The sequence below is a fragment of the Corvus brachyrhynchos genome, unplaced genomic scaffold (assembly GCF_000691975.1).
Source record: "Corvus brachyrhynchos isolate BGI_N302 unplaced genomic scaffold, ASM69197v1 scaffold70, whole genome shotgun sequence".
In the NCBI taxonomy this organism is placed as follows: Eukaryota; Metazoa; Chordata; class Aves; order Passeriformes; family Corvidae; genus Corvus; species Corvus brachyrhynchos.
In genome coordinates, this window is record NW_008236217.1 from 2,914,605 (window position 1) to 2,940,993 (window position 26,389).

General features: G+C 38.5%; 2 protein-coding genes across 2 annotated transcripts in view; one reads left to right on the forward strand and one right to left on the reverse strand.

The window, feature by feature from the left end:
• Nucleotides 1-7,762: 7,762 nt before the first annotated feature.
• Nucleotides 7,763-17,822, forward strand: RAB4A (RAB4A, member RAS oncogene family; the record flags this gene model as incomplete). Its single annotated transcript, XM_017744871.1, has 7 exons — nucleotides 7,763-7,883; nucleotides 9,081-9,195; nucleotides 10,353-10,415; nucleotides 11,622-11,776; nucleotides 12,680-12,775; nucleotides 14,576-14,736; nucleotides 16,041-17,822. Coding segments are annotated over 6 exons (666 nt in total), but the record flags the coding sequence as incomplete, so codon positions are not given.
• A 1,278-nt stretch (nucleotides 17,823-19,100) lies between these two features.
• The window catches only part of CCSAP (centriole, cilia and spindle associated protein), a 15,519-nt gene continuing 8,230 nt past the window's right edge, over nucleotides 19,101-26,389 (reverse strand). Inside the window, exons 2-3 of the mRNA XM_017745379.1 lie at nucleotides 25,021-25,304; nucleotides 19,101-23,155 (exon numbers count right to left, since the gene is read on the reverse strand). Coding sequence (XP_017600868.1) covers nucleotides 22,982-23,155; nucleotides 25,021-25,304 — 458 coding nt within the window. The 3' untranslated portion in view covers nucleotides 19,101-22,981. The remainder of the gene's footprint in view (nucleotides 23,156-25,020; nucleotides 25,305-26,389) is intronic.

The following is a 26,389-nucleotide window of genomic DNA, read 5'->3' on the forward strand; positions in this document are numbered from 1 at the left end:
CGGCCCGGCAGGAGCCTTCCGAGTTATCCTTCAGGGTGAGCAGGCGCCGACTTGGGCGCTGCTTGTTGTGGTCCGGGGCGTCCAGAAGGAAACTTGCAGTGCATGTCCTCTGGGAGAAGCCGCCCGTTCCTTTACCTGGAGATGGCGTGCGCTTCTGCGGGTCAGGTTAAGGTTTCGGTCCTGTTGTCTTAGACGTGCGGCGTCAAAAAGAGTTGACTTTGAGAGTGAGTTGGGGGTGAAAAGATCAGTGGGTATGTTCGTATGTCCCTATCTTGGCATGGATGTCTGACTACTACTGGTAGGAAAACATCCGGTGGGGTAAGTCGGAGTGCAGGCGCTGACAGGGTGTGTCAGTGCCTCGCTGGGAGCATCAAAGAGAAGTGAGGAGTCAAAGAGGTAAGCAGAGCTGGTATTGCTGGCTAGGTGGAGGAGATGTGTAGCAACTGAATCGTTTTAATTTCTTTTCTTTATAATTGTACTTGAAATTCTGCTTGAATAGATTTCTTTTCTACCCTTTCCATGCCAAACAGTTCTGTAATATTTTCCAGTTTAAAAAAGCTGTTATACATGTAAACATATTCTAAATCCAGGTAATAGGTTCGTATTCATAGTCCATGAGAGTAAGATCAGAATTGAATACTGAATAATTAAAGCAAAATTGGACACAACAACTCTGGAAACCGTTTGGGGGCTGGGATGTCCATCAGGAGTAGGCCTAGTGACCTGATTGTTTCTACTGTGTAAGGCACTCTATTTTCAATACTGTAGGCATCAGTGCTTGATGTTCTGTCCTACTGGTCAGTGCTTTGGTGTACAGCAAATGCTCCGAACTACGGCGCAAAACAAAGCAAGAGTGTGGGGCAGCCCTTGAAGTGCCAACATGAGGATACTAAGACCCTGCTTCTTTTGTCCATACTTTCTAGAAACATGTAAGACTTATATGTAGAAATCAGACGGGTGTGCTTTGTCCATCTAGATTTGAGTTTGAAAAGTTCTTCGTGCTCTGAACTCTTGTGACCTAGAACTGGGATCACTTTGGCTATGCTTATGATGCTCTCTGAGCAAGAGACCTGGTAGAAAGCCAGAGATGACAGAATTTCAGTGGTGCTCCTCTTTTGATGCTGTAATACTAGATAAGCCAAATAGATGATTGGTATCTTAAACGAGAACATTGAAACATTTTTTGCATTGTTCCAGTGATGCAGAATAGGGAAAGTAAGCCCACTGGAGCTGTTGATACTTATCCTAGAAAACAAGCCCTTGAAATGGAAGCCTTGTAGTTGTGGGTTGTTCCTTTTATTAGTTTAATTCTTGTTTCATATATTACCCTTCGGAATTTCTGTGTCTGTCCTATGCACACACAAGCTACAAAAAATTCCGTGTTAGAATGCTTGAGAGTTTCAAGTTCTAGAGTACACAGAAGAACAAAAGCTAAGTTATAGCATAAAATTTAACTCATGGGCTCTACAATCTCTGACTACAACAGTAGTCAGTATCTAATTTTGCAGTGTCCTGTCCACATATGTAGCAGCCCCATTGACATATCAAAGTTAACAGTACAATGTGATTAAATTACAGATCTTCTGTGCTTGATGAACTCTCTGGATTTAATGTGCTCACTGTCCTAACAATGAATGGTTTGTTTCTGACCAGCTGTAATAATGACCGTGAAGGATGGGAGAAGTATTAGGTCAGTTTCTCCCTGCTGACTGAGATTAGTGGTCACTGTATCCCCCTCCTGGAATCCCTATGGCTTGTAAATGCTTAGTCACGAATTAGATTTTTCTTGTCGCCTGAATTATGACCCATTCTAATTATGTAACCTCAAGCTTTTCATCCCATACAGGTGGGCTCAGGAAACTGGTTGGTGGTTGGGTTGGTGTTTTTCTTTCCAATGTCATTTTGCTGCCTGACTTTTATATGACTTTGATTTTGCTGTGAGGTTTCAACTTCTTTCGTTTGAAAGGGGGGTTATTTTTTCAATATTTTTCTCAATCCATAGGGAATAAACAGCCTTTCCTCTGGCCCCCACTGTTAATTTCATGTCTCCTCCTGGTTTTTTTCTCCCTTAGTTTCTTCCTCCATGTCAAATTCTATCTTCTCTGAAGGTTTTCTGTTCACTCACTTTTCCCTCTTTCCATCCATTACTGAGATTCTTGTCTCTTTCCTCTTTTCAAACAAAGTTCTGCAGCTTCTTGGTCTTGGCACTAAATTTTCCTTACAATTCATATTTTCATTCCTGTAGATCTATTACATTGGTTATGTATCTTCTGTTCTTAGCTTTCTTATCTGTTCGATTATTTATGTGTTCAATTCAATATCTGTTCAATTCTTACGTGTTCAATTTATTTCCCGTACAAAGTGCCAAAACCAAACCAAACATGAATACAAGATAACTCCATTAATTTTGAGACTGGGTTTAGAAAGAACATTTTCCTGCTGCTTGTGGGAGAAAAGAGTCATTCTTTAAAAAGTTTAACATGTGACATTGGAAACAAATCTCTTATTCACAGGAAAACTCTTTTTAACTCAAGTTTTGTGAGCTGCAATGGCCTTTCTGTAGATAATTGCCATATAACAACACATGCATGTTTTAGCCTGCTTCCCAGTTCAAAATATACATGTTTTTGGGTTAAATACAGCCTGACATAAAAGTATCTTATATTTAATAAGTAAATGCAAAGCAACCATTGGATTTTAAATAGTAGAAGGATGGAAGTTGTATTGAATTGAGAATTTATTCAATTGAGCATTGAATAAATGCAATGTGTAAGATTCAAGTCAAATCTTTTCACTCCTTAGTTCCTTGTGTTTTCTCTACCAGCATCTACTGCTCCCAATCTGGTCACATAAGCTTACCAATCTCTATCATTGTCAGAGAATGTATAGTCTTTCCATCCATTTGAAAAGAATTCTTTTTGATCTGGACAATTTGACTCATCCTTTTCTTGCCATCCCATTCCCCACCGTTTACCTGATGGTATTTGCATTTATCACCCTGGTCTTCAGTTTGTTTCAAATCTGATTTTATTTCTTAGAGAGCATAGCTCTTTAGCTTGTAAGGAAGCAGATCTTCCCTCTTTGAAGCATTCTTTATGCAGATTGGAATAGACCCAGGTTTATCTGTTCTACCTGTTTGTCTTGTTAACCTCCTGCTAGAGAAAGGAGTAAGCAGTGGGAATAGCTCCTCCTTTCTTTTAAAGGCAGCAAATGCCAGTAGGAATGCTTCAGAGCAGTTTTTTCCTGCCCTATGGCATGAATGAAAGACTTTCCTAAGGGTCAGCGTTAGTGAATATAAATTCTACTCTATTACAAGGAGTTGGAAGGAGATCAAACTGAGATTGGGGATATAATTTGGTCTCCCCCCTACACTACCGTGTTAGCAGTGTAAGGGAAACAATTTAATTCTCATTGCATTTTAAAGACTAAGCTACAGCGTCTCAGAAGCTGTTTGACTGTTCCTTCTACTGGAGCAGGCTTCAGTCAAAGGAGGAGGTTGGATGTCTGGGGGTGGTTGCCACATCAACCATCTGTTTTTGCTGGTGCTTGAGTCAAAGCCCACAATTGTCTCTCTTCTCCTTTCCCCTCAGCTCACACTGCACCACCACCCCCAAAAGAAAAAAACAAACACAAAAGACGTGATGTAATTCATGTCATTTAACAGCTTGTGCTGCTGGTGCATCTTTAGAGTGAAGCCACAATTCACTCTAGCAGAAAAACGCCTGTGCTAGAAAATAAGTTTTATTTCCTGCACCCCCTACCCAGGTTGGGATCAGGTGATGCATGTAGCTCTCAGAGGGGAGTAAGCTGATTCTTTATATTCCCTTATTAACTTAAACAGCCATGCTATGCTATGTTTCATCTCCTTATGATTTCTGTAGTGCATATCCTGTAACCCTTTTTCCCTTTAGCACAGAGTTCGGTTTTCATCCTAAATATCTTCTGTATAAAGACGATCTTATTTAAAGGCGAAGTGCTTTAACTTTTCTAGACCTTTTCAGCACCCAGCATGGCAGCAAGCATTTGTAACATCTGAATGATGATGCTTTTCAGCTTTTCTATGAAGGAGGAACAACAGGATTCAAAAGAAAAGGTTCTCTAGGGTGACAGCCTTGGCCGCTGACTGGAATGCTGGAGCTCTGAGCTGCTTGGTCAATTGGAAAGAAAAGAGGAGATTAAAAAAAGCTATGAAATGAAGTGAATTAACTCCTCTAGGAAGTTAAAAAAGAAAAACTAAAGCAATTAAGCAGTAGTGCAAACACTAGAATGTGAGTTGCATTTGCTGAAGTTGCAAAGAATGATTATATAAAGTTTGAGTCCGCAGTGATGGTCTAAAAGAAGCCATCTGCCCAATCTCATTTGGTTTCTGTGCTTCCGAACTGTGCTGAATCTTACATACATCTGTATGGCTTAAAGGGAAAACATTTCATATCCTAAACTGCGTGCTAAAATAAGTAATAAAAATGTAGTTGATGTGGTACCAGTTGTCATACAGAATGACATTATAAGAAAGAAGTTGCAGAAAAACAAGATGAAAAATGTTCTCCTTGTTCTTATCTGATATTACCTTATTCATTAATATGCTAGGCCGTGAACTTAAAAGTTTGTTAAATCTTGGTATTTTTAACTTTTGGTATTGGCAAAGCATTTTTCTTGTCCTTCCTTGCAGTTGATTAAATGTGCAGAGTATTCTGTATTTCCTGAACCATGTTATCCAGTGCTTGTGGATAAACTGGTAACTTAAGTCTGAAAGCTTTTTGCTAGTTTGAACAATTTACATAAAATTTGAGTTTAAAATTTTAGAAACATAGTTATATTTGTGAATGTAACGTCTTTTACTCTGAGACTACGTGTGTCTGGAAACATTGCTGCCTTTGGTGCAGAAAGGTTTTAGCTTTTTTTGTTAGAAGATTCTGACATTTTCATTTTATGAAATGGACTAAAAGACATTTCTCTTAGTTTGGTGGAATAAAACACATTTCTCTTTGTTTCATGCCGAGAAAAATTTAATTGTAACTATTTCAAGTTTCATCTTAAAAGGCCCATTTGCTATTTTTGTGAGAGGGATTTTTTTTTTCCTGCTAAGTAAGCAGGCATTGAACTGGCAATTAAGTGGCTAATTCGTAGGAAAGATTCCCTTTTAAATTTGTCTGGCACAACTGAACCTCAATAGGAATTGGGAGTCTGTTATGAAGCGCTGCTAGAATACATTATCCATTTAAAGACATGAATATAAAATCCCCAAATAGCACTGTTGCTTTCAGAGCAAAATATAAAGCACCTCAACTTAAAACACCTCAGGGAAAAATACACTGCTGTTCTGATGCTCTTCCGGATCAGTCCCTGCCAGTGACATGGTTGTCCCAAGGCCTCAGTGGCCTGCAGCCTGTCTGTGCAGAAAGGAGCAGTGTGTTGAATTTGCTGCTCAGTGTGGGTTTGTGGGTTGCACAAGTACGCCTTCGTGAGCCACATTTGACAACCAGTGCTTGCAGTTACAGTGCAAGTTAGTGGGGAAATACAGTTTTGGTTTTAGTGTTTCCCTGGTTTAGGTTTGCAGTAGCTGTTGTACTGCTGTCAATAAAACGAGTCTTCCATGGACAAAAAAGGAAGGTAAACTTGAATTTTATAGTTGTTTTTAAGGAGAAAATCTGACAAACAGCATTCACCAGATAAGAGGTAGAACCAGTTTTAACTGGGTTTCAGATTTATGTGTGGGAAAATGGCAGCATCAGAAACAGATTATTTTGATTGTGTCTGTGTCTCAGAATATCCTGCATTTTGAGGTACTCTGAAAGTGGTAAAACCAGTGAGATTACACACACACACACAGAGACAGTAGTGTAAGTATACAAAATGGTGTCAAAGGCAGCTAACCAGTGATACTTGATCCATAAAAATTGAAACTCAACTTTCTTTGAGATGAATTTTTTCTTAACCTGACACTTTGCGCTATTTATGATATCTACATTTCATACTAACAGTGAAGACTTGATAGAATGAAGGGTTCTCAGCTTCAGCGTGTTTTGCAGTTGAGGTGACATGAAGGGCCCTTCCTTAGAGGAGATAGCACAAAATTTTCATAACCTGGAGGAAAATCCTTTTTGTAATTATTTTTCTTTAATCCAGAAAGCATGAGCAGCTGGGTGGGGGCGTGAAGAACAAGAAGATTTTGAAACAGAAAGTCTTGAGCATGTAAATGGTCATATTTGTAAGCAGGAAACAGCCATCTTCTGAGAAGGGTAGAATTCAGAATCTATTCCAAGCCTGTTCCAGCATTTGAAACAAGAAAATCATGCAAGGGCAAAATATAAAAAAGCAAAAATACTTAGTAAAACATTAGCTCATTTTAAATATTAATAAAATCCAGAAGACAGGTGAAGACAAAGAACAGTAGACATTTCCAGGACTCATAGCTCTGTGTTTTACTATTGTCTTTTTAACAGTGGGAATCTTAGCATTTGAGAAACTTGTTTGTTCCCTTTGGCATTGCTAGGGAGTGTTTATGATATACCATAACAAATAACTCCTTCATGAAATGGAATGGACACATAGATTTGTGTGCATCTTAAATTTGATTTTTAAAACTAAATACTCCGATGAGGTCCTGATAGAGGATTTTATCAGTTCTTTGACTTACTTGGCATAATGTAGGTTTCTTTTTATTCTGCCATCCCCTGGGCCAATACCCATGTAGCCCATTTGACAGCTTTCAACACTCTTAACAAAATTAATGTTTTTGGTTTTGTTGATATTGCAAACTTAATCATTTTCCTTCCATGCTTACCAGATGTCTTCTGGAGACCTGCTGTGTTTATTAGAGAAACTGTGCAATAAAGAGTAAAAAATCTGCTGCTGGTAGAAACATAAATAGGGAATCTTGCATGAGCTGCAAATGTTGCCTTGGTGGCAGTGTATTGGAGGAAGCAGTTGTAAGCTTTCTAATCAGTTTATAATTTTTGAGATTAGTAAGACAGGAAAGCTTTCTTCAGTCTTTAGCAAAACTGAAAGCAGATTTGTGGTGGTAGAATTAAAGCATTATATGTAACTGTTAAAACAATAGAAATGGGCCATAAACCTTAAATATGTGTATTACCAATGAACATTGATACAAATGGCTCATAAATAGGTAACAGAAATAAATGTATATTAATTTAACATGCGGAGGAAATGTGAAACTAGGCATCCCACAATAGAAATTACTTCTTCCCTCTAAATATTGTCGAGAAATACTGTAGTTGTCCCAGCTGTACAAAGATTAAAACAAAGTATGAGTATTAAACTGTTAATAGAGAAGTTCAAATTAATGTAAATTTTAAACCTACAAAAATTAAAATCCAAAAAAACCACAAACAAGCACCCCCCCCCCCCCCCCCCAAAAACAAACCAACACCCCCTCCCCAAAAGTATCGATTTTAAGAAATGACATGATAATCTATTTGTGTTGACTATAGTTAATAGCTTACGTACTTTTGAAACAGGTTGCTGGAATACAAGCCAACTATTTACATGTGATTCAGCCTATTTTAATTGAATTCAGATTCGGCCATTTTCACCTTATTTTGTCTTCCTTGCATCTCCATAAACAACAATTCTTACCTCTTGCTGTCTGACATCACTGTTGCGGACACTGGATTATTCTTCAGATTTATTGCTATTTTGCTAATTTTGTCATCTATTCCCTTCCCTTCGAAATAACAGCTACAAGAGAATAGTTGGCTTGTGAACTTGGTCTTGTAATAAAAATGTGAGTCCATACTAAAATTTAGCAATTTCTTCTTTTTTCTTTTTCTTTCAATCTTCAGATTTCCTGTTTAAGTTCTTGGTCATAGGAAATGCTGGAACTGGAAAATCCTGTTTGCTACACCAATTTATTGAAAAGAAATGTAAGTACATGTGAAGGACAGTCAGAGTTCTTCATTGCTTTGTACCACAGGTAAGGGCTCTGCCTACATGAGTGCCTATTATTGGTATGGAAGCTCCCCTAATTCTCTTATTTGTACAGGTGAGAATTTTAGTAAAGAATTATGTTCAGAACCATGCTGTAAATCCCTATTGCTCACTGTTTGTCTTTAATCTAAAGCCTAATATGAAGCATTATTCTGTATTCCTCTCAAATAAATATAACAGGATGTTGGTGAAAATAGGCTTACTTTTTGTGGGAGTTATAATTTGCAGCTACAAGCTTCCCTAGATATACAGCAGAGACTTGGATATTTAGAAAAATTGATGAAAGAAAAGTTGAATTGCTTGAGTCAATTTAGAAAGCCTGTAGTATCTTTTTAAGTAAATAGTAACCACATTTTCTTTGTTAAGGACTGTGGTCTATGATAAATACTGGTAGAGATTTCATTGTGAATGTTATTCAGAAATGAGCAGATAACATAAAAGAAAAATTTCTGTTGGGCTGTACATTTAATACAATCCAACAAATATGCATTTAGAAACCTTTGTGAATCTAAGGTGACTGTTACCTTTCTCAGCCAAACAGTAACCAAACAGTCACCTTATCTCTTGAGGAATACTTAAGGGTACTGATGTGTAAAGCACTAAGGGACATGGCTTGATTCTGAGTGAACTCGAAACAAGCCCTTGCTTCAAGTAAGGGCAGCTGTAAATTGCTGGGATTCTGTGATATCAACAACATACATAGGGCAAGGATCTTAACTTTGTGCATTAAATAAGAATTGGCTCTTGCATATTCATGGACAAGACAGTGTCTTTTTTTGTTCTGCATTCCATGAATTTTAATTTTAAATGGTATCAAGGTATTAGAAAACACAGTTGGAAAAAAATGTACAAAAAGTATCTTGCCACTTATTAAAGTGAACTGGAAATTATTTAAGGCAGGCCATTCTAGTAGTAATTTTGAATTGTCTAAGCTGTCAAAAATTGTAAGAACATTTATTTCTGTGTGGTGGCAGTAGGCTAATGAGTGACACTAAATTTGATGGTTCAGGAAGTAGTTTGTAATTTGAACACTTAGGAGTTTTGATAATACCTAAACAGTTTTATGTAAAAGCTGTTTATTCACTCTAAATATTCTTCAAATAAGTCTGATTTTATTTCTTTTTTTTCTGTAGTCAAAGATGACTCAAATCATACTATAGGAGTGGAATTCGGTTCAAAGATCATAAATGTTGGTGGTAAATATGTAAAATTGCAGATATGGGATACAGCAGGACAAGAAAGGTTCAGGTATGCTTTTCAGACTTTTATTAAGTGTTACTAAATTGCTGCTGTGAGTGGTGGATATTATTTATCTCTGCTTGTTACTAGGCAAAGCTTCTTCATCAGTGGAATTGTTTGTCTCTTTCATATTAACCTTCCAAGCTGGACAGACCACAGTAGAGCAATGCTGCCTTGCAGGATCTGAGTTCTGCCCTTTCTTTCATTGGGTATTGTCTGTTAAGGTATATGAGTAGAATAGGTGGCTAAAAGCTTTGTTCACCAGCCAAACTCATAATTGTTTTTTAACTAAGTGTATGTGCTCAACTCTATGTTTAGAAGACCTTCTATTGGTTGGAATAAGTAAACGTCAGGAAGTTGTAAACTGTTCAAAATCTGCATGAAAACAATTGCACTGTGTAATTCTATATACAGTTTGATTAGAGAAGAAAAAAAATCAGTCAAATTCATTGGGGTAAATATATTTCTAGAAAGACTGAGATATCTTAAGTTTCTTAGAGAAAAAGCAATCAATTTGTCAGCTTAGAACTTAGTACTTTTAATGCTGTATTTTAACAGTGTTCTGCATCTGAGGCATAGCTCAAACTCAGTAAAAATCTAATGTGTTCCTAGGTACATTCACCATCACATAGGACATCAATTTTTTTTTTCTGTTTTTGGGAGAATGGAGTGTGTGCCTGAGGTTTCTTTGTTTTGGGAGAGGGGTTGGTTAACAAAGATGAGTATGATGGTAGAAGTCTGAGTAATGGACAGCAATCCAGGTAAATGTCTTCTATTAGACTAGTCCTTTGGATATACTTCTGACTTGATAAAGCTGGGCTGTGATATGTAGTCTTCATTAATGAGGTCTCTTCAGTGTGTTGGCCAGATATCAGCCTCAAGTTCTGTATCTGGTCATGGATTATGATGATTTGTGTACTTTCAGGAGCACATGGGTCATAATGGACTTTGAGAATCCTTGTGCAGCTATATTTAATGAAAGTGCTTCATCAAAATCATAGTTGTAATTAGTCTGCTGCTGCACAGCTGATAACATTGTCTAAAAACATGTTTTGTTTTAAATATGTAAATGAGAATTCTGTTTCATAATACAGATTATGTTGTATTAACCCAGATTTTAAACAGCGAAGGCACCACAGAAATGTATATTTGTAATTCTGTTTCAGGTCTGTAACAAGGAGTTACTATAGAGGGGCTGCAGGTGCCTTGCTTGTCTATGATATAACCAGGTAAGAAAGCCAGCAGCTCTTTTGCTCGTAGACTGCCAGATTCCATCAATGCACAATGATTCCTTTCCAAATACCTAATGCTCTAATTGAGATTGGGCAGGAAGAAAGGGAAGTATAAGAAGTACTTCTGTATCAGTGCGTATTTAGGTTTTGGAACTTGCTTACATGAGATATGTGAATGTCATAAATGTGAACAATCCTAAAGGGTTACACAAATTTGTGGAGATTGGCTCCCAAGTTGCTGATCTAACCATGGTGGATTACACACAGCCACTCCCTCAGCAAGCCTTGCCACAGAAACAAGAGCGGGCTTCAGCCATCCTTAATCAAGGCACTGCACCCTTACTTGTGGAAATTGCTGATTATTGTGCTGGGGTAGAAGATCATCCTCTGGAGAATCTAGCTCTGCATACAAATTCCTTAACTGTAGCCCAAAATTCTGTTCATTTCTGCATCTTTTAATATTTTAATATTATGGGCAGCCAATAAAACACCTTACCATTACACATGTCCACATTCTTCCTGCCACCATTGACTGATATCTGTCAGATGAGTTTTGTGTTGCTTTATGGTGGTTCACTAGATTGCTGCTTGTTGTCCTGTGAGTGAAGGATTCTCTCAGCAGGCTTTGAAATCTGTGTTCTGTGCTTAAGGTCAGCTGGAGTCATCTGTCAGTCCTGCTGCTTGAAGGCTTTCTCTCTGACCACTGTGACAATGACAAATGGTGTGTGCAGGGTGACTGCCTGCAGTGTAGGTCCTGACAGCGGTGTGAAAGTTAAGGCATGCGCATCTACACAAGCCTTGTAAATTCTAACTGTCCCACTGGTAATTTAAGTATCAGTTGAATTCCAAGTGGAACAATATCTCATTCTGTTATCCCAAAATATCATGCACAAAAGGTTAAAACTAGATTAGAGCTTAAAATTTTAGCTTTTCACATTAACACGGTGATTTATAATTGTGTGTTTATATTTTGTGATTGATTTAATTTTGATTTTTAAAAACTCAAGCTTTTAAATAGTTTCATGAAGGCATTTGATACTCTTCCCAGTTTATCAGTGGCACACTGAGATGTGTAGGTGCCTTGCCTGACTACCAGCAGTTTGTTGTTTGCCACAAACACCGATTTGCCTTCTGAGTTTTAATTCGGTGATCTGTTCAGGAGACATAAGTGTGTCCTAATAAAGGATGTTCTTTCCTACACAGCCGAGAAACCTACAATGCACTTACTAATTGGTTGACAGATGCAAGAATGTTAGCAAGTCAAAATATTGTGATAATACTGTGTGGAAACAAAAAGGATCTTGATGCAGATCGTGAGGTCACTTTTTTAGAAGCATCCCGGTTTGCACAGGAAAACGGTAAGTAGTACAAAACCTTCACGTAGCATTCAAAAATGCATAGTACTTCAAATCATTAACATTTCTGTGCAGTTAAGCTGTACTTTGTACCTTGTCTGCAGAAAGGGGTTCTGTCAGTACATGAGGCCCAGAGAGGCAGTGTCTGCAGTGCAAACTACATGTACTACTTAAGTCTCATTACCAGTGATTCTTCCAGTCGCAGCTGCTCCTTTATCCTCTGTGTGGAGATATATTCCATAGGAGATGTATTACAACTTCAGGTATTGCCTTGCCTCCAAAGGGCTGAGGAGAAAATGAAGAACATAAATTCCTATTTTTAAGCATCTTAAAGATTCTGTAGATAATAGACAAGGTTGTATGGGGTGTGCTGCAGTTTGAAGCAATGACTTTTACTCATGGAAAGCTGAGTTCAGTGTAGGGTGTGGATCCAGAGGACTATTACCTGGTCTGTAGTATTCAGGATTTCCAGTCTGAGGACATGTTTCTGTGCCAGCTAAAGCCAGTCTCGGTCTGAGCTTCTGTGCTGCAGTCCTGCCATCAGCAAAATCTGGTTTTGACTTTGTAAATCAATTAAAGTCTTTTCTACCAAGTCTGGCTATTGACTTTGGTATTGAATATAACCTCTATTAATGGGAAACTGTATGAAGTTTGGTTTCAAGCGCTGTTTTGCATGCACAGCCCGGGTTATTATCTTTGGGTTCCAGCATTCTAAGGTCCATGTGTAAATTTTAGAGGATGTTTTCTGTGGTTTTCCCATCAAAGGTTAGTTTTTCTGGACCATGTATTTTGACTGTAGATGTCTGTAGAAATATTTTTATTGCTCCTAGTTTTCATGTTTTGAATTGCTATATCTGGTATTCCAGACTTGTTTTGAGGATTTTTTTTTTTTGGTGTCAAATGCAGAGCTGATGTTCTTGGAAACAAGTGCTCTAACGGGGGAAAATGTCGAAGAGGCCTTTGTACAGTGTGCAAGGAAAATACTCAATAAAATTGAATCAGGTAAATTAAGCTTTATAATTTTTTTTTTTAATGTGAAAACTAATAAAAGTGCACATGGAAGTATCCAAAAAGGGGTGGTGGTGTGAATTGTGGGTGATGCATACCTTAACAGTCAGGTCTGAGTGTAAATTGTGTGTTCTGTGGGTTGCTGCATCCCTACAAATACCAAGCCTGCCATTAGACAGTTTTGTACTCCTGAATAGAAACCTAGTATCAGGGCAGACATAACTTTTAATTCTGCTTCTCATATATAACAGGAAATGCAGTATGAGAGAGAGTATGAACAGTAGTACTAAAAATTTCAGGGATGTTTCCTAGCAACTGTTTCTCTGAAGTGACCTTCCTGCCTCTCAGTTGAAATCATTTTTACTTTTGCAGATCTAGAAATACACCAGAAGCTTCTCAACACAAGTGGGCAGGTTTCTGTTGGAGACAGGCTCCTGTGTGTTAGATGTCATTACAGCTAATTTGCATTCCAGTTTTCCTCTTTTCTAGCTGCTTGGTATCTTCAAAGTTTCAAGTACTGGCCATATTGAAAAGTCTGTCTCAGATTCTAATTACATGTTTCAAATGCCTAAGACAAATTTTTCGATGAAAATGTGATGTTTTCATAGGAATTTTCTGATTACCGCATCAAATCAATGCCAAACAGCAGCTTTCACTTTAAACAAATAAACAAAAAGAACCTAAACTAACCCAAAACCCAAATGAAAAAACAATGTATGGAGAGTTTCTCGTGATACTGTAGTTCCATGACTGCTTTCAAGAGACATTGCCACCACAGAATTAAGTCTTGTTTTCTGTGAACTGCTCCTGGGTTTTTTTGTGCCAGCACATATCCGTTGAATCATGCAAAAATGGACACTGTAAGCAACCTGTGGAGATCTCTAGTCCAGCCTGCTGTTTAAAGCACATTCAGGTTCAAAATGAGAGCAAGCTGCCAAGGGCTAGAACAGAGATTCCACAGCCCCTCTGGGCAACGTGTCCCAGTACTGACAATTGCTGCTATCTTCCCACTCGGTCCCCAGCCCACACCTGTGCTTCTCTGTGTTCCACCACAGGTGCAGAGCACTGCATGTGTAGTTGCTGAAATAAATGAGGTTCCTTCTGGTCTGTTCCTGTAGTTCAATCAAAGTCTTCTGAATAACAGCTCAGCTCTGGCGCTATCCACTTGTCCCTTCAACATGGTGCCATTGGCTAACTTAACAAAGGGCTCATATGTGCAGTGAACCCAAATAAGTGATTCAGAGGGATTCCTGGTTGGTTGGTTTTTTAAGATTAAGTAGATTAAGTAATTCTAATCTTGGCCAGACCACCGTACAGCCATAAGAACAGTTCTGAAGGCACAGGGTATGAAGTAGGCAGAAATGGATACCAGGAGTTGTGGAGGTTGATCATTTTCCCTGGGGGCAGTTCTTTTTGGAATTCTATCAGATTGATCCATTTGATGTCTACAGTACTATTTTCTTTGCTTATGAGCCTCTGAAAGGAAGTTTTTAACTGTGTTTGCAGAAAACATTTTAGACTCTTCTTTTGTTCAAAGTAGTGCAAATGCATTTCTTGTTTGCAGCCTAACTCTGAGACAGATTGCTTTGTCATCATGATCAAGGACACATGGTTAAATTAGAGGGAAAAGTGATTCAGGTTTGAAATTGCCTAAAAGTAGACAGAATTGAGATAATCTCTCAATAAATAGATCAGAATGTAGTTATGCAATTTTTTATCTAATGTTATCAGTTAATTTGGAATATATTATTTGCACATGATCTATGTTCTTGTGACCATTTTGTTTCTTATCAGGAGAATTGGATCCAGAAAGAATGGGCTCAGGTATTCAGTATGGAGATGCTGCCTTGAGACAGCTGAGATCACCACGTAGAGCACAAGCACAAAGTGCTCAAGAATGTGGGTGTTAGAGAAACAAAATACAAAATCCCAAATACTTACTTTAGATACAGAAGGTAAGGTTACAAAATAATTTCAGGGTGGTGGGCAAATTAGCATATTTCATAAATGTGCTGTATTGAGTGCTTGGCTTTTCCACAGTTAGCCTGTAAAGTTACAGAGAATCTATTGAAATAATGCACAGTAGGGTGGATTTGGGTTTTTATAGTTTGATTTCTCTCATCTGGTCACTAAAGGAAGACTAGTGCTCTTACTGAAGTATTTCTAGATCTTAGCTTACTCTGAGTAATGCTGTGGAAAACATTTTAAAATTCTCAATTCCTGAAATGCATTATGGGCCTAATAGCTACCTAATGCACTGTAGAGAAAGTGAATCAGTTCTGTTGCATTGAGAACAAACATTAATAGAAATGAGCATTCACAAAATGTGTGGTACAGTATCTTGTCCTAAGCTATTATAAAGTGAAAATATGAGGCTTAAACACTGAGACTCAAAAATTAAAGATAATACTACATTTCAAACTTCCACTGACTTTTTTGCCCATACCTAAAAGCAGCCTGAAGTTATTCTGATTTCTGTCTGCTATTAGCAGAAATGTAAACAAGAGAATAATAGTATTTGCTGCTCAAGCAGTGCTGTCATCTAAAGTAGTTCTTCTGGGGCTGTTGCAGCCTAGGAAGCATGTGTGCAGTGTTCTAAAGTCTTCCAAAGATGTTTTTCAGAGAAAGTGAGGAAAAAAATTTTCCCTATAGTAGCTGTAGGGGAAGAGACATAAAAGTGACATAAACTCCTAAGAACAGCTCTGTGGTTAGTCTTTCTTATAAACAGTTGTCCTTAAGACACCTCTCAGTATTCACTGGATTTTACATAACTCCTTGCAGTATGCAGTGGCTCTTAGCACAGTTCTTTCTCCCTGTGTAGTTAATTATTCTGATGTAATTAATCCTTATTTGTCTAATACAAGGACAGTGATATCAAATTAAATAAGTACTGCAGGCGTAGTTACTGCATCACTTCTGCTGTAGTCATTCATCAGCTTGAGCAGTGCAGACAGCAGAAGCTTTATAGAACATTAAATAAGGCAGCACATAATTCTACATTCTCATATTTTTTCCTGTGTTCTGGGAGCTTATTTCCCAATTAAAGCTCAGAATTTTAAATAATGGATAGGAATTCTTGAACTGCTTTCCTCCTACAAAATGCTATTCTTCAACTAAGAGACTGCTAGAAAAGGGCTTTAATTTAGTTCAGCTTTGGTATGGCTCTACAGAAATGAATATTTATTGATCTTATTTCAAGAGATTACTTTTCAGATGGATCAGATATGGGTAATTAATGGAGTTCTTGTGTATTTTACAGCTCTCCTTGCAAGTGGTGTTTGAAGAAAGAGAAAAGCTTGAAGGCTATGCAGTTTTTAAAAACATCTTTCCACTATCTACAAGCAGAGCAGACCACCGCTGACAGAAAGGTGTCCTGTGGTAGGGGGCAGGAATGTGCACAGCACACAAGTCTGCAAAGCAAACTTGGTAGTTTGGTGGACAATATTAAGATTCAGACCTGTATGTAAATGTTTTCCATTACCTGTTTTTGTTCTTTCACCTCTAGTTTAAAGCATTGCAATGTACTGTAAATAATGTAATAGTAAATTTACAAAGCATGGTATACTTATGTATGCTATTAGAATGTTGCACTATAAGCAGTTTAATATTTTATTTTTTTACCATATAAACAAATTTAAACAAGGTAGGCTTTGTCACGTTTGTTTGTTGCACAATAGTTTGTATTTACAGGCTGAATTATAAAACCACTGGCACCTGTCAGTGGGAGGTTGTTGGTTTATTTTTTCCTACTCAGTTTGCCACATTCTAACAAGCTGGTGACAGGATCAATTCTTAATGTGTGGTTATGACCCATACTTCTGTATCCTGATATGTCAAGGTGGAAAAGGCAAGTTAAAGCACAAGAGCAGAGCAAGAATGCTACACCGAGCTATACCATCTTTCATGAAATGAGACTTGTGTTTATTCCCTTTGTCCTGACATTTTTGGTTCAAATGGATGCTTATCTGAAAAGTATGCACCTTAGGTTGTCTCTGAATTAAATGGAATTAAGCATGCTTTGTACTTGAAAAGCCTGGGTTTAGGTTTAAAAAGGCTGTTGGGTCCAAAAACTTCAATGTTATATCACTCCTCTGTTGTATTTAGGATTGGATTTGTTACAGAACTGATAACAATTATTCACAATGGTATTCTCTTCCTGGTAAGAGGGTGAAGTGTTTTTTGAAGCAGCATAACTGTATTTTCAAGAACATCTGAGAACTCTGAAGAAATTTACCTGTCTTAATCCTCATTCAGTTCAGTTTGGCTTTCAGAACTGCAAATGCTTACCAAAAGCAAGTCCTCTGGACTAGGAAGGTGGATGGAGCTGTCTCCTCCACCAGTCCAAATAGCCAGTTATTAATTGGGATGTGTTGTCTGCCAGAGCTGGGGAGGGTGTTGGTTCCAAAACCCCAACCCAGTTCTGGAATGCTGGGAAAAGATGAGGTACTGGGTAGTCTGTTCCACCACACACCATTCCACAACCCAGTCAGGTTTCTTGGCATGCTGGCAAAAGCTGAGCACTGGCACAGCACAAGTAGAGTTAAAGGTTGCTCTCCTGTCACTGTTAAGAGGGGTGGAAGGGGTGTTGGCTGTTGATGAAAACCTCTTTCCTTTATTACAGTAGCAGTTGAAAAGGAGCAGAGGACTGTTGCTTATAAATAGAAATTTCAGGGGTTTCACAGGGATTTTCTTCTGTCCCTTTTACATACAAGACTGGCCTTTTTCTTCTTTCTGTCCCTTTTACATACAAGACTGGCCTCTTTTTTACTTGGTTCTTATGATCATTTTGGTCAAGTGTCTCTGGTTTAAAAAGCAGTAAGCAGTTTTATTCTTTCAGTAACTGTCTTAAAGCTGTCCCCTTCCTCCCTGGAAGGAAAGAATAGTGTCATTATAATGAGTTTGAACATGTTTTTACCATTTTTTAATGTATACTCTTACTGTATACACATTAACCTGGTTAATGTGCGTGTTTTGTAGTATCTCAGCCTTTTATGCTGCATATCTTGCTGACATTCTAAAAATAAATTTTCTAAAATTGCAACTCCTTAGAGAAATACTGTTGGAAGCAATAGCTCTCTCTCAGCAGTGCAAACTCTATTGTTTACTATAGGCTCCTTAGAGAAATACTATTGGAAGCAATAGCTCTCAGCAGTGCAAACTCTATTGTTTACTATAGCTCCTCTGAGGGTCTTTTATTTCTAAAAATAAACATCATGCCAATATCAGCCCTAGAGTAGATTTCAAGCTTTAGCATTATTGTTGACACAGCAAACCAAACCTAGCTCACCTGAACAGTAAATGATAAATAGGTTATGTATGTTTTTAGGGTAAAATTCTTACCTTACCAAAGCAAGATGGCTGGAAGTTTTACATAAAGTACCACCAGGTACCTATAGCTGAGGTTTCATTGGATGTGGAGCTTTAGCTGTTCAGCCCATTAAGAGATTTAAATGTCTTATTAAAGTCTGTGTCTTGCCTTTTAATGAGTCTGTTGGCCTACACTATTTCATTTAATGCTTGTATCTAGCACCAAATAAAGATTCTTCCTTGATTTTCTAGGTGTCTTACACCAAATCCTGTTTACTTATGCAAGCTTTGTCTGGTAAGTGGAGTCAATAACGTGACTGTTAGGCAACTCACACAGAATTCACAGCTGTCCCATCTTATCCATTCTTTGTATTCAACCAGGTATGCAGTATGGCTCAAGTAGGTCCTATAAAAAGTGAATGCCCCAGAAAAACCTGATTTTTCTGTGTACCTCATTTCCATTATATTTTATATGCTAAAAGAATTAACCCTATAAAAATATCAAGAAATACATTGTAAACCCACGGAGTAAAAATATTCATTTATTGTAGAACCCATGGCAGAGAATTTTAGTGTAGCCAACACTTAATAGCTTAACTTTTCCTGTTTGCATGAGTATACCTGTTCTTAGTGATACAGCTTCCTGTTTTTATCTGTTACCCTTTTTCTTCCCAAGCTCTAAATTCATGTTCTCAAAGGCATAGCATTTCAGATAGCTTTTACAGCTGGGTTCTTTTCTTATCACAGTAGGGGTAAAAATGTGATTCAAGTTGGGAAAGGGTGTTAAGAATCTCTGGGAGAGTTACAGGAGGAACATAAGAGACTGGAATGGTAACTGTAATCTAACTTCATACCCGACCTTAGTCATTACAGAAGCCTGTCAGTTACATTCTAGGAGATAATATCTGGGACAAGCAGAAGCCACAGTTTGCATGCAGGGACTAAAGGGCCCTGTAAGGGGGGAAAAAAAAAATCTGAGACCCCAAAAAGCACAGTACAAGCAGTCCAGGCACTTTGTGTCACTCATTTTATTCACATGTACAAGTTGACACTACACTATTAATAATAGACAATACAGAAGCATTAAAAACAAATACTGTTTAAAAATTTTAAAAAACACATATTGCTTCAAGCTTAGATGGTATTTCCCTATTGTTTTTAAAGTGAATTCAGTGCTAACAATAGCTGAGGCAGCTTCCCATTTACTTGTACCCCTAATTTCATGAGGCTACTTGTCAAGGTGTTGAGTCAGGCTCCATTTATGGCTTTGCTGCTGAGTGCACTGAGCTGGAAAAGAAACTGGAACATCCAGGTTACCATTAGGCTCTCAGATTGCTAGCATTTGGTCCCTATCACAGTAAAAAAAAAGTCAGGCCTTCATAGTTCAGTGGCACTACATTATACCATAAAAAATGAGAACAGATACGCTTCCCTATGTGTTAAAAATTCAATTTAAATGTGCATGTGCTACCTGGATAAAATTCTTACCAGAAATTCAGGTCTGTCCCTCAGTTTTGTTGAAGTTGGCTCTAAGTTTAGCTATCACCTTGACTATCTCAGCTTCCTGTGAAAAAGTCTGTATTTCATAGTTGCAAAGATGTGACAGCAGTGACTGAACAGGCATGCTACTGTATTTTACAGGACATTCTTAGGCAGGGTGCATGGTAACATTTTACACTCTAAACACTAGTCTTCACAACACTATAGTTAAACTGCAGCATAATATATTGTAAAACTCTTGCTCCACTTAGCTAAGTACTTTCAGAAACATAAAGGAATAAACAGTAATTTTAATGAAGACTTTGGACAATTGAGTATTTACTGTGTTCTTGGCAAAAAGTTTTATTTCTAAAACAGGAGTGAGAAGTGTTCACCGCTTGGCTAAATTCAAGAGTCCATGCAAGACAAAGTTCAGAAATTCCTTAATTGATAGGGAGACATTCACTAGGTTTTCTATTTTCTAGTGAGTCCAATTTGAAGCAAAATGGCCACCTCCTGTAGGAATCTATGGAATACAGTTAAAGCTTTTACATCTGGAAAGTTCTGCTTTACAATTCAACTGGCTTTTCATTTGTTGACATCAAAACACCAGCAGTTTTCCAGGCCAAATACTTTGCACATAGAGGTTGCAGTGATCAGAACTATACTATTTCCTGTAGTCTAAGCAAAATAGTAGCTTTTTAGTCAAGTAATGCCCAAATGCAGGAAGGCTACCTGATTTGCAGAATAATTTACTCCTCACTTCAGGCATTGTATTACCTAAACCCCGATAGTACCAACATAGCACCCAGGATTGTTTTGGCTACTGACCATTTGAAAAAACACAACAGCAACAACTCACAAGACCTTATCAGTGTCTCTGCTGTCTTCTAGTAAATGATCTTTGTGAGGGACAGCTCTTGACCAGACAAGGATTAGAGCTAGACAATTTCCTCAGTATACAGCAGCCTTGGTGCTGTTGAAAATTTTCATACTCTGCTGAACACCTAAACCGGCCTGTTGGAGATGTTTTAAGTTTGGTTCCCAGTATCCAAGGCAGAAGACACTTAAGCCTCCGATAATTATTGAAAACACCAACACCTAATGGGAGATACACCTTATCCAAATATGGGTACTTAAGGCAGGCACATAGTCATCCTAGCTCCTCCATTCCCTGTGGGAAGAGAGAACTGTAGAAGCTGTCTTCGAAAGCGTGGCAAGACGAGTCCTGCCCTACACAATCAAGGAAACTGTTGAGTGTGAATGTGACAAAATGCACTGAGGGCACAATCCATCTGCTGTAGTTACATAAAGCCTACAAAGCCTGTGGGCAACAGGAACAGGCAAGTTTTTATTGAATAAGGCTGTTAAACACTACTGAGTTGGTGCTTTGACACTGTTGTTCAAAGCTTGAGTGGCTTCTGGAATTGCAACAGCATCAGAAGCAAACTAAGCATATTTACAGCAGTTATTTAAAGAGGAAAACAACATAAAAGGAAATCAAAAGAATCTCATATGGAGTAAAGGCATCCTCTGGAATGGTTTTCCCCAGTTTGGGGCACTGTTCTAAAGTTTCAGGAAGTTCTAGCCTGTACTTTAGGTAGCAGTTGAAATACAGGGGTTCTTAATCATACTGTGCTTTCCCAGACTTAAAAGCTGTAAGATCTTAAATAGGTAGCCTTCAACAAGAGTTGTCTGTATTTTATAGCTTTATGCTTAAAAGACAGGTTTTTTAAAAAAGCGCAGATTATAATTTCATAGATTCTAGGATATCTTAACAAAATTGTGGGTAATGAAACCTTTAGTGGTGTAATAGACACTAGGAGGCAGCAGTGCTTGGACCCTTTGCACAATATTACTTTCTTCAAGAGCACAATCAGACTTTTCACTAAGCATGTGTACTCTGTTGCAATAGTAGTTCTAGAGTCCTGCTTACTCACTGAGATTGTGGAATGAAGCTAAAACTAATGCAGGTTTCTGCTGCAGAAGTGCAAGTATGCTTCCTGTGGGAAAGTGTCCAGCCTGTAAAGCACAAGCTTCAAAACAACGAAACTGAGATAACCAACATATGTAACTAACACACTACACATCTGAACAAAACTTTGAAGCTCACAACTACAGCAATCATCTGCCTAAAGCGTAGTTAGCAAACTGAAAAAAAAAATTTACAGCCACCTGAGGGAAACAAAACCACCAAGGATATCACAATGTCTTACTATGTAGAAGTAGGACCTACAAAACAAAAGTATTCAAACTTCATTATATGTTCTTGTTTACTAAAGGATACACCCCTCCTTTCCCTAGCCCTTACCCCCTCCCCATCCCCCCACAAGTGAGGGGCTCTGCACCAATTTCAAGAGGCAGCAAGTTTCTCAGGACTTCATCTGCAAGTTTTATCAACACAAATTTCAAGTTTAAACCCTTTAACAATATACTTGTACAATACCTCCAAGTGGAATGCATATTGCACTCTGACCCCCACTGAGCTTAATAGATACTCTGAAGTGTTAAAAATAGACCTCACCAGAAAGGAGCCAGCCCTCTCCTTCAATAAATGCATTTACATGATTAAGTACAGACTAAGTGTGACCACAAGGATAGTACAGTGGTACAATTCTATGTTTGTAGGACAAGTAACTGCTTATTGAGTGGCAGCTATCAGATAATGATTGTCTACATTAGTTTTTTGGTACAACAGGAACAGCTACAGCAAAACCATCCTGTAGCTGTTTCTTGCCCTGAAAATGAGTAGTTTATTCTAATGACCTTAGAAACAGTGATAAATGTTAGCATCAGCAGATTCACTAATCAAACAGGATTGGGTTTTGTTTGGGTTTTTTTGTTGTTGTTTCTGAAGTTTCTGTATACAGACAATGCTTGGTATTTGTCTGCCTAAAGCATCTACATTTATTAGTGCTAATTACCAGACATACTGGCATCCTGTTGCCTGTCTTCATATGCTTATTTTCATAAAAGTGTTAAATCATTTTATAAATACAAAGGCACCTCCATCACTCCTTTAAAGTCTTTCCCCAATACCATCTCCCCATGACTTGTACTTCAAATAAGGGAAAACAGATTATTTGTAACCATGATCAAAAAAGTGTTTGCTTTGACTCCCTGTATGCTAAGGTTCCCCCTCCCACCCTCAAAACAAGCTAACTGAAGCATTAGAAAAATTCCCAAAAGGGGAATTATTTAAAAGTTTGGGTAGTTATATCTAAAAGCCTCTTCAAATGTTATGGCTCCAAGGATACACCCCACTGTGAGGTAGGTAGCCAAGATAAAAACATTGTAACAAATATTTTAACAGCTGGAAACTCCCTATAAAAACCTTGCATAAGTAGTTTGGTTCCTTGCACCAGTGTCCTGATATGCGTAACTTCTTCTGAGGATGCCTAAGGGAATCCGGGTTCAGAGAGCTCTTGCTGAGTAGCATCTCATGTACTCTGTCATCCAGGGGTTGTCTGGTGGGGAGGGCTTTGTTCGCCAAGTGTTTTCTGCTTCTGCTGATCGCACTCGCCTCTGAGAAAGCTTCCTTTTCTCCACTTGTCTCCTGTTCTTTGCTCGTAGAGCAGATTCGTGAATCTAAAAGACCAGAGTCACCATTACAGAAGGAAAACAGCCTAGGAACCTGTCAGGAATGACGAGGATCGCTTTTTATTTGTCCCAGTCCCCATCCTGAAGGAACAGGGATTGTGAGCGAGGTTGTATTTTCTTCTGAAATTTGTACCACTAACTGAACACAGATTTTTTTTTTCATGAAAAGTGCTTCAAATTCTGTTCTGCATTATCTTTCACATTTCAAACTATTAAATGATTACAAAAATCTCGAATGTTTCATAGTCTTACTCAGATGTATTCTAAAACCTTCAATTCTCTATTTCTATCATTTAAAATCTTAAACACCCCTCAATATGCCCAAGCATCCCTTAAAACCTAAGCCATATTAGTAAGACCAAACCCTGGAGGATCCCTTACTAGAGACTAAAGATCTTAATTTTGAACAATATGCTGAACACACAATTACATACATTTTTATATTAATGAATTATATTCCCCCCAAAATTTAATATGAAGAGTCAGTCTCTATGTTTGCTTGCTTATATCTCCAGATTGAAAACTCTGTCTCCCATCTCAGTTAGGAAAAAGTAACACCTTTCAGGCATGCAAAGACAAGTAACCCGAGCAGGCTGTAAGTAGTCATACATAAAGAAACATCCTCAGTGACAAAACACTACATAATTGGGAGTGTTTCAGGAGTGTTCTGCCCACTCAGTCCAAACTCAAGACCCAAGCTGAGGTGTTGCATTACTGTTTCTAGCATAAGAAATGTTAGAAGTCTAAGATAAAGTAGAAATATATCTGCCCAAGTCAGGCTTCAGCCTCTTCTAGGCTTCAACATAAAGCACCAGTCAACTATTTTGAGCACTGAACAAAACTTATCAATTCTGCATTAGTGTGCATTATCAAGAAAGGCAGCTTCTTTCCAAAGCTGAGAGGCCCAAGTTCCTCATTTTGCTCAAAGGGTTGAGCTGTCCAGGAAGGAAAAGCCTGGGCTTCAAACCCATTCCAAGACAGCCCGTTAAAGGCCAGCTCCATCCTGCACATTATGACAACCCCCACCTCAGTCCTCAGGTATTTGTGTCATAGATTCAGACTGTACATTAGTAGTAAGATAAGTAAAACAAGACGCTGGCAAGGGTGCATTAATGATTATGTTGTACCAGCCTAGGAGAGTTATAGAGAAGAAAGAAATGGATCTGTTATAACACTCCCTTGCTGTTTCTAAGCCAGGAAACAGAGCCCCAGTACAGCAGAATCCTGGTGCTGTCCATGACCACATGAATTTTATTTGTGCTATTTTGGTAATATTTACACCAGCCTTGTAATCCATCAGCCATCTGATAGACCATTCTGCTGCGAGCAACGTTTCCTACTGGCAACCCACCAAAACAGGCTGCTAGACAAGACATTTTAGCAGAAAAGCGTTTGTACCATCTCAGTGAGGCTCTTAGTCTAGGAGGTGCCCCTGCAGAAGTCACTCTTTCAAAGCACAAGTGTTTTTATACCCCAGTGTTTATATACCTGCCTGCTGTGGGGTGCCTGGTGCCAGCTACCTGCTTTTCTCTTGTTTCCACGAAATTCAGAATGCAGAGATACTTTTATACCTGCCAGTTTTGCTGGTAACACTGTAACAGCCAGAAACACGACACCCAGGTTGTAATTAGAACTGCAAGTATTAGTCAAACCTGGGAAGTATCCAAACCAACTAACAGTAAAGAACTCTTATTTGGGCATCTCAAGACTCTGCAGGTTTATTGCTAGGATCTACTGCTGGAATCTCCATACATTCAAGTAAAGGGACCCCTTAGAAATTTTACCTAGATACTAAGACATCTCTGGGCACTAAGTAGTCACTGCCTTTTAATGAAACAGAAGTTCTTACTTACTTCATTCACCGAAGCAGAAGCACAGACATTGTGAGTTTTCTGGCTTCCAGTATCCGTCTGTCTTTCTCCCCACCCATACAGAGCAAATGGATGTTTATTCTCCTTTGGTGCATCTGTCCTTTGGGGACTTTTGGCTGATTTTCGATCATTACGACTGGACAAGGCACTTCGACTCGGACGTCGTCCTGTACGGCTGGTTTTGTCTGCTTCCTTCACAGGAGCATGTTCTACAGTTTTCTCTTGCTCTTCCTTCTCCTGCTTTTCCTGTTCTTCTTTTTCTTTCTCTAAAGAAAAAAAAGGTATGCTTTAAGCTCCCAATGACAGCATATTAATGTCTGTTTTGCACAGCCTCTCAATACATCATTGAAGCTGTGCTTTTTTTAGAAATGCAAGAAGTCATTACTTCCTTAGTAGCAGACATATACCTTGCTTAAATGTCTTCATTCTTTCTTTAGCGACTACAATACAGCTTTTACACACTTAAAAATGCCTTTCACCAGTGAGGTTACAGATAATCAACAGCTCCAGGCAGAATTTAAAGACTGTTTCCAGGGATGTTCTGTCTTCACTATTTCATCTTTGCATCTCTCAGACAGCAACCAGATGGAGCACTGAATGCCACATAGATGCTGCTAGCCAGTCAGAGATGAAGTCTGGTAAGAGTATGTGCAATATTAAATCCCTCATATTATCAGCTTCCTCTGGAAAAAGTGATTCATTTTCAACCTCCCTGTTTATACATATATCTCTGTCATGGTTTTCTGCTTGTGAAAGAGAGGAGAGTGTGAAGCAAAAACCCACAAAGTGGTGGACATCACCCTTGCTACCTGATTGGTGAATTATGTTGTATATTTAAAGTACCTCACTCTGCAGGCATTACTCTCCAAGGCTCATTTCTCCCACACATTTAAGCCTTCCATAGCAAGGGGCCAGCAGAAGTCCTCCAGACACTGGGTATGGAGAGCAGGGTTTGTGGAAGAGCATTTAAAGGCTGAATCACCACAGTTTTAGATCACCACTGAGGGCTGAATCAGCATTATATAAAATATTAATTAATAAAAACACAGAGAAACAACTGTTCCATAAGATCCAATCTTCTTGCACTATAGTGCTAGGGAGGAACTAGTTTTCCTTTGTTTGTGGCACCAGTGAAGCCACACCTGTGTTCAGTTCTGGGACCCCCACTACAAGAAAGACATTGAGGTGCTGGAGCATGTCCAGAGAAGGGCAACAGACTGGGGAAGGGTCTGGAGCACAAGTCCTATGAGGAGCAGCTGAGGGAGCTGGGGCTGTTTAGCCTGGAGAAAAGGAGGCTCAGAGGAGACCTCATCTCTCTACAACTGCCTGAAAGGAGGCTGTAGCTGGGAGG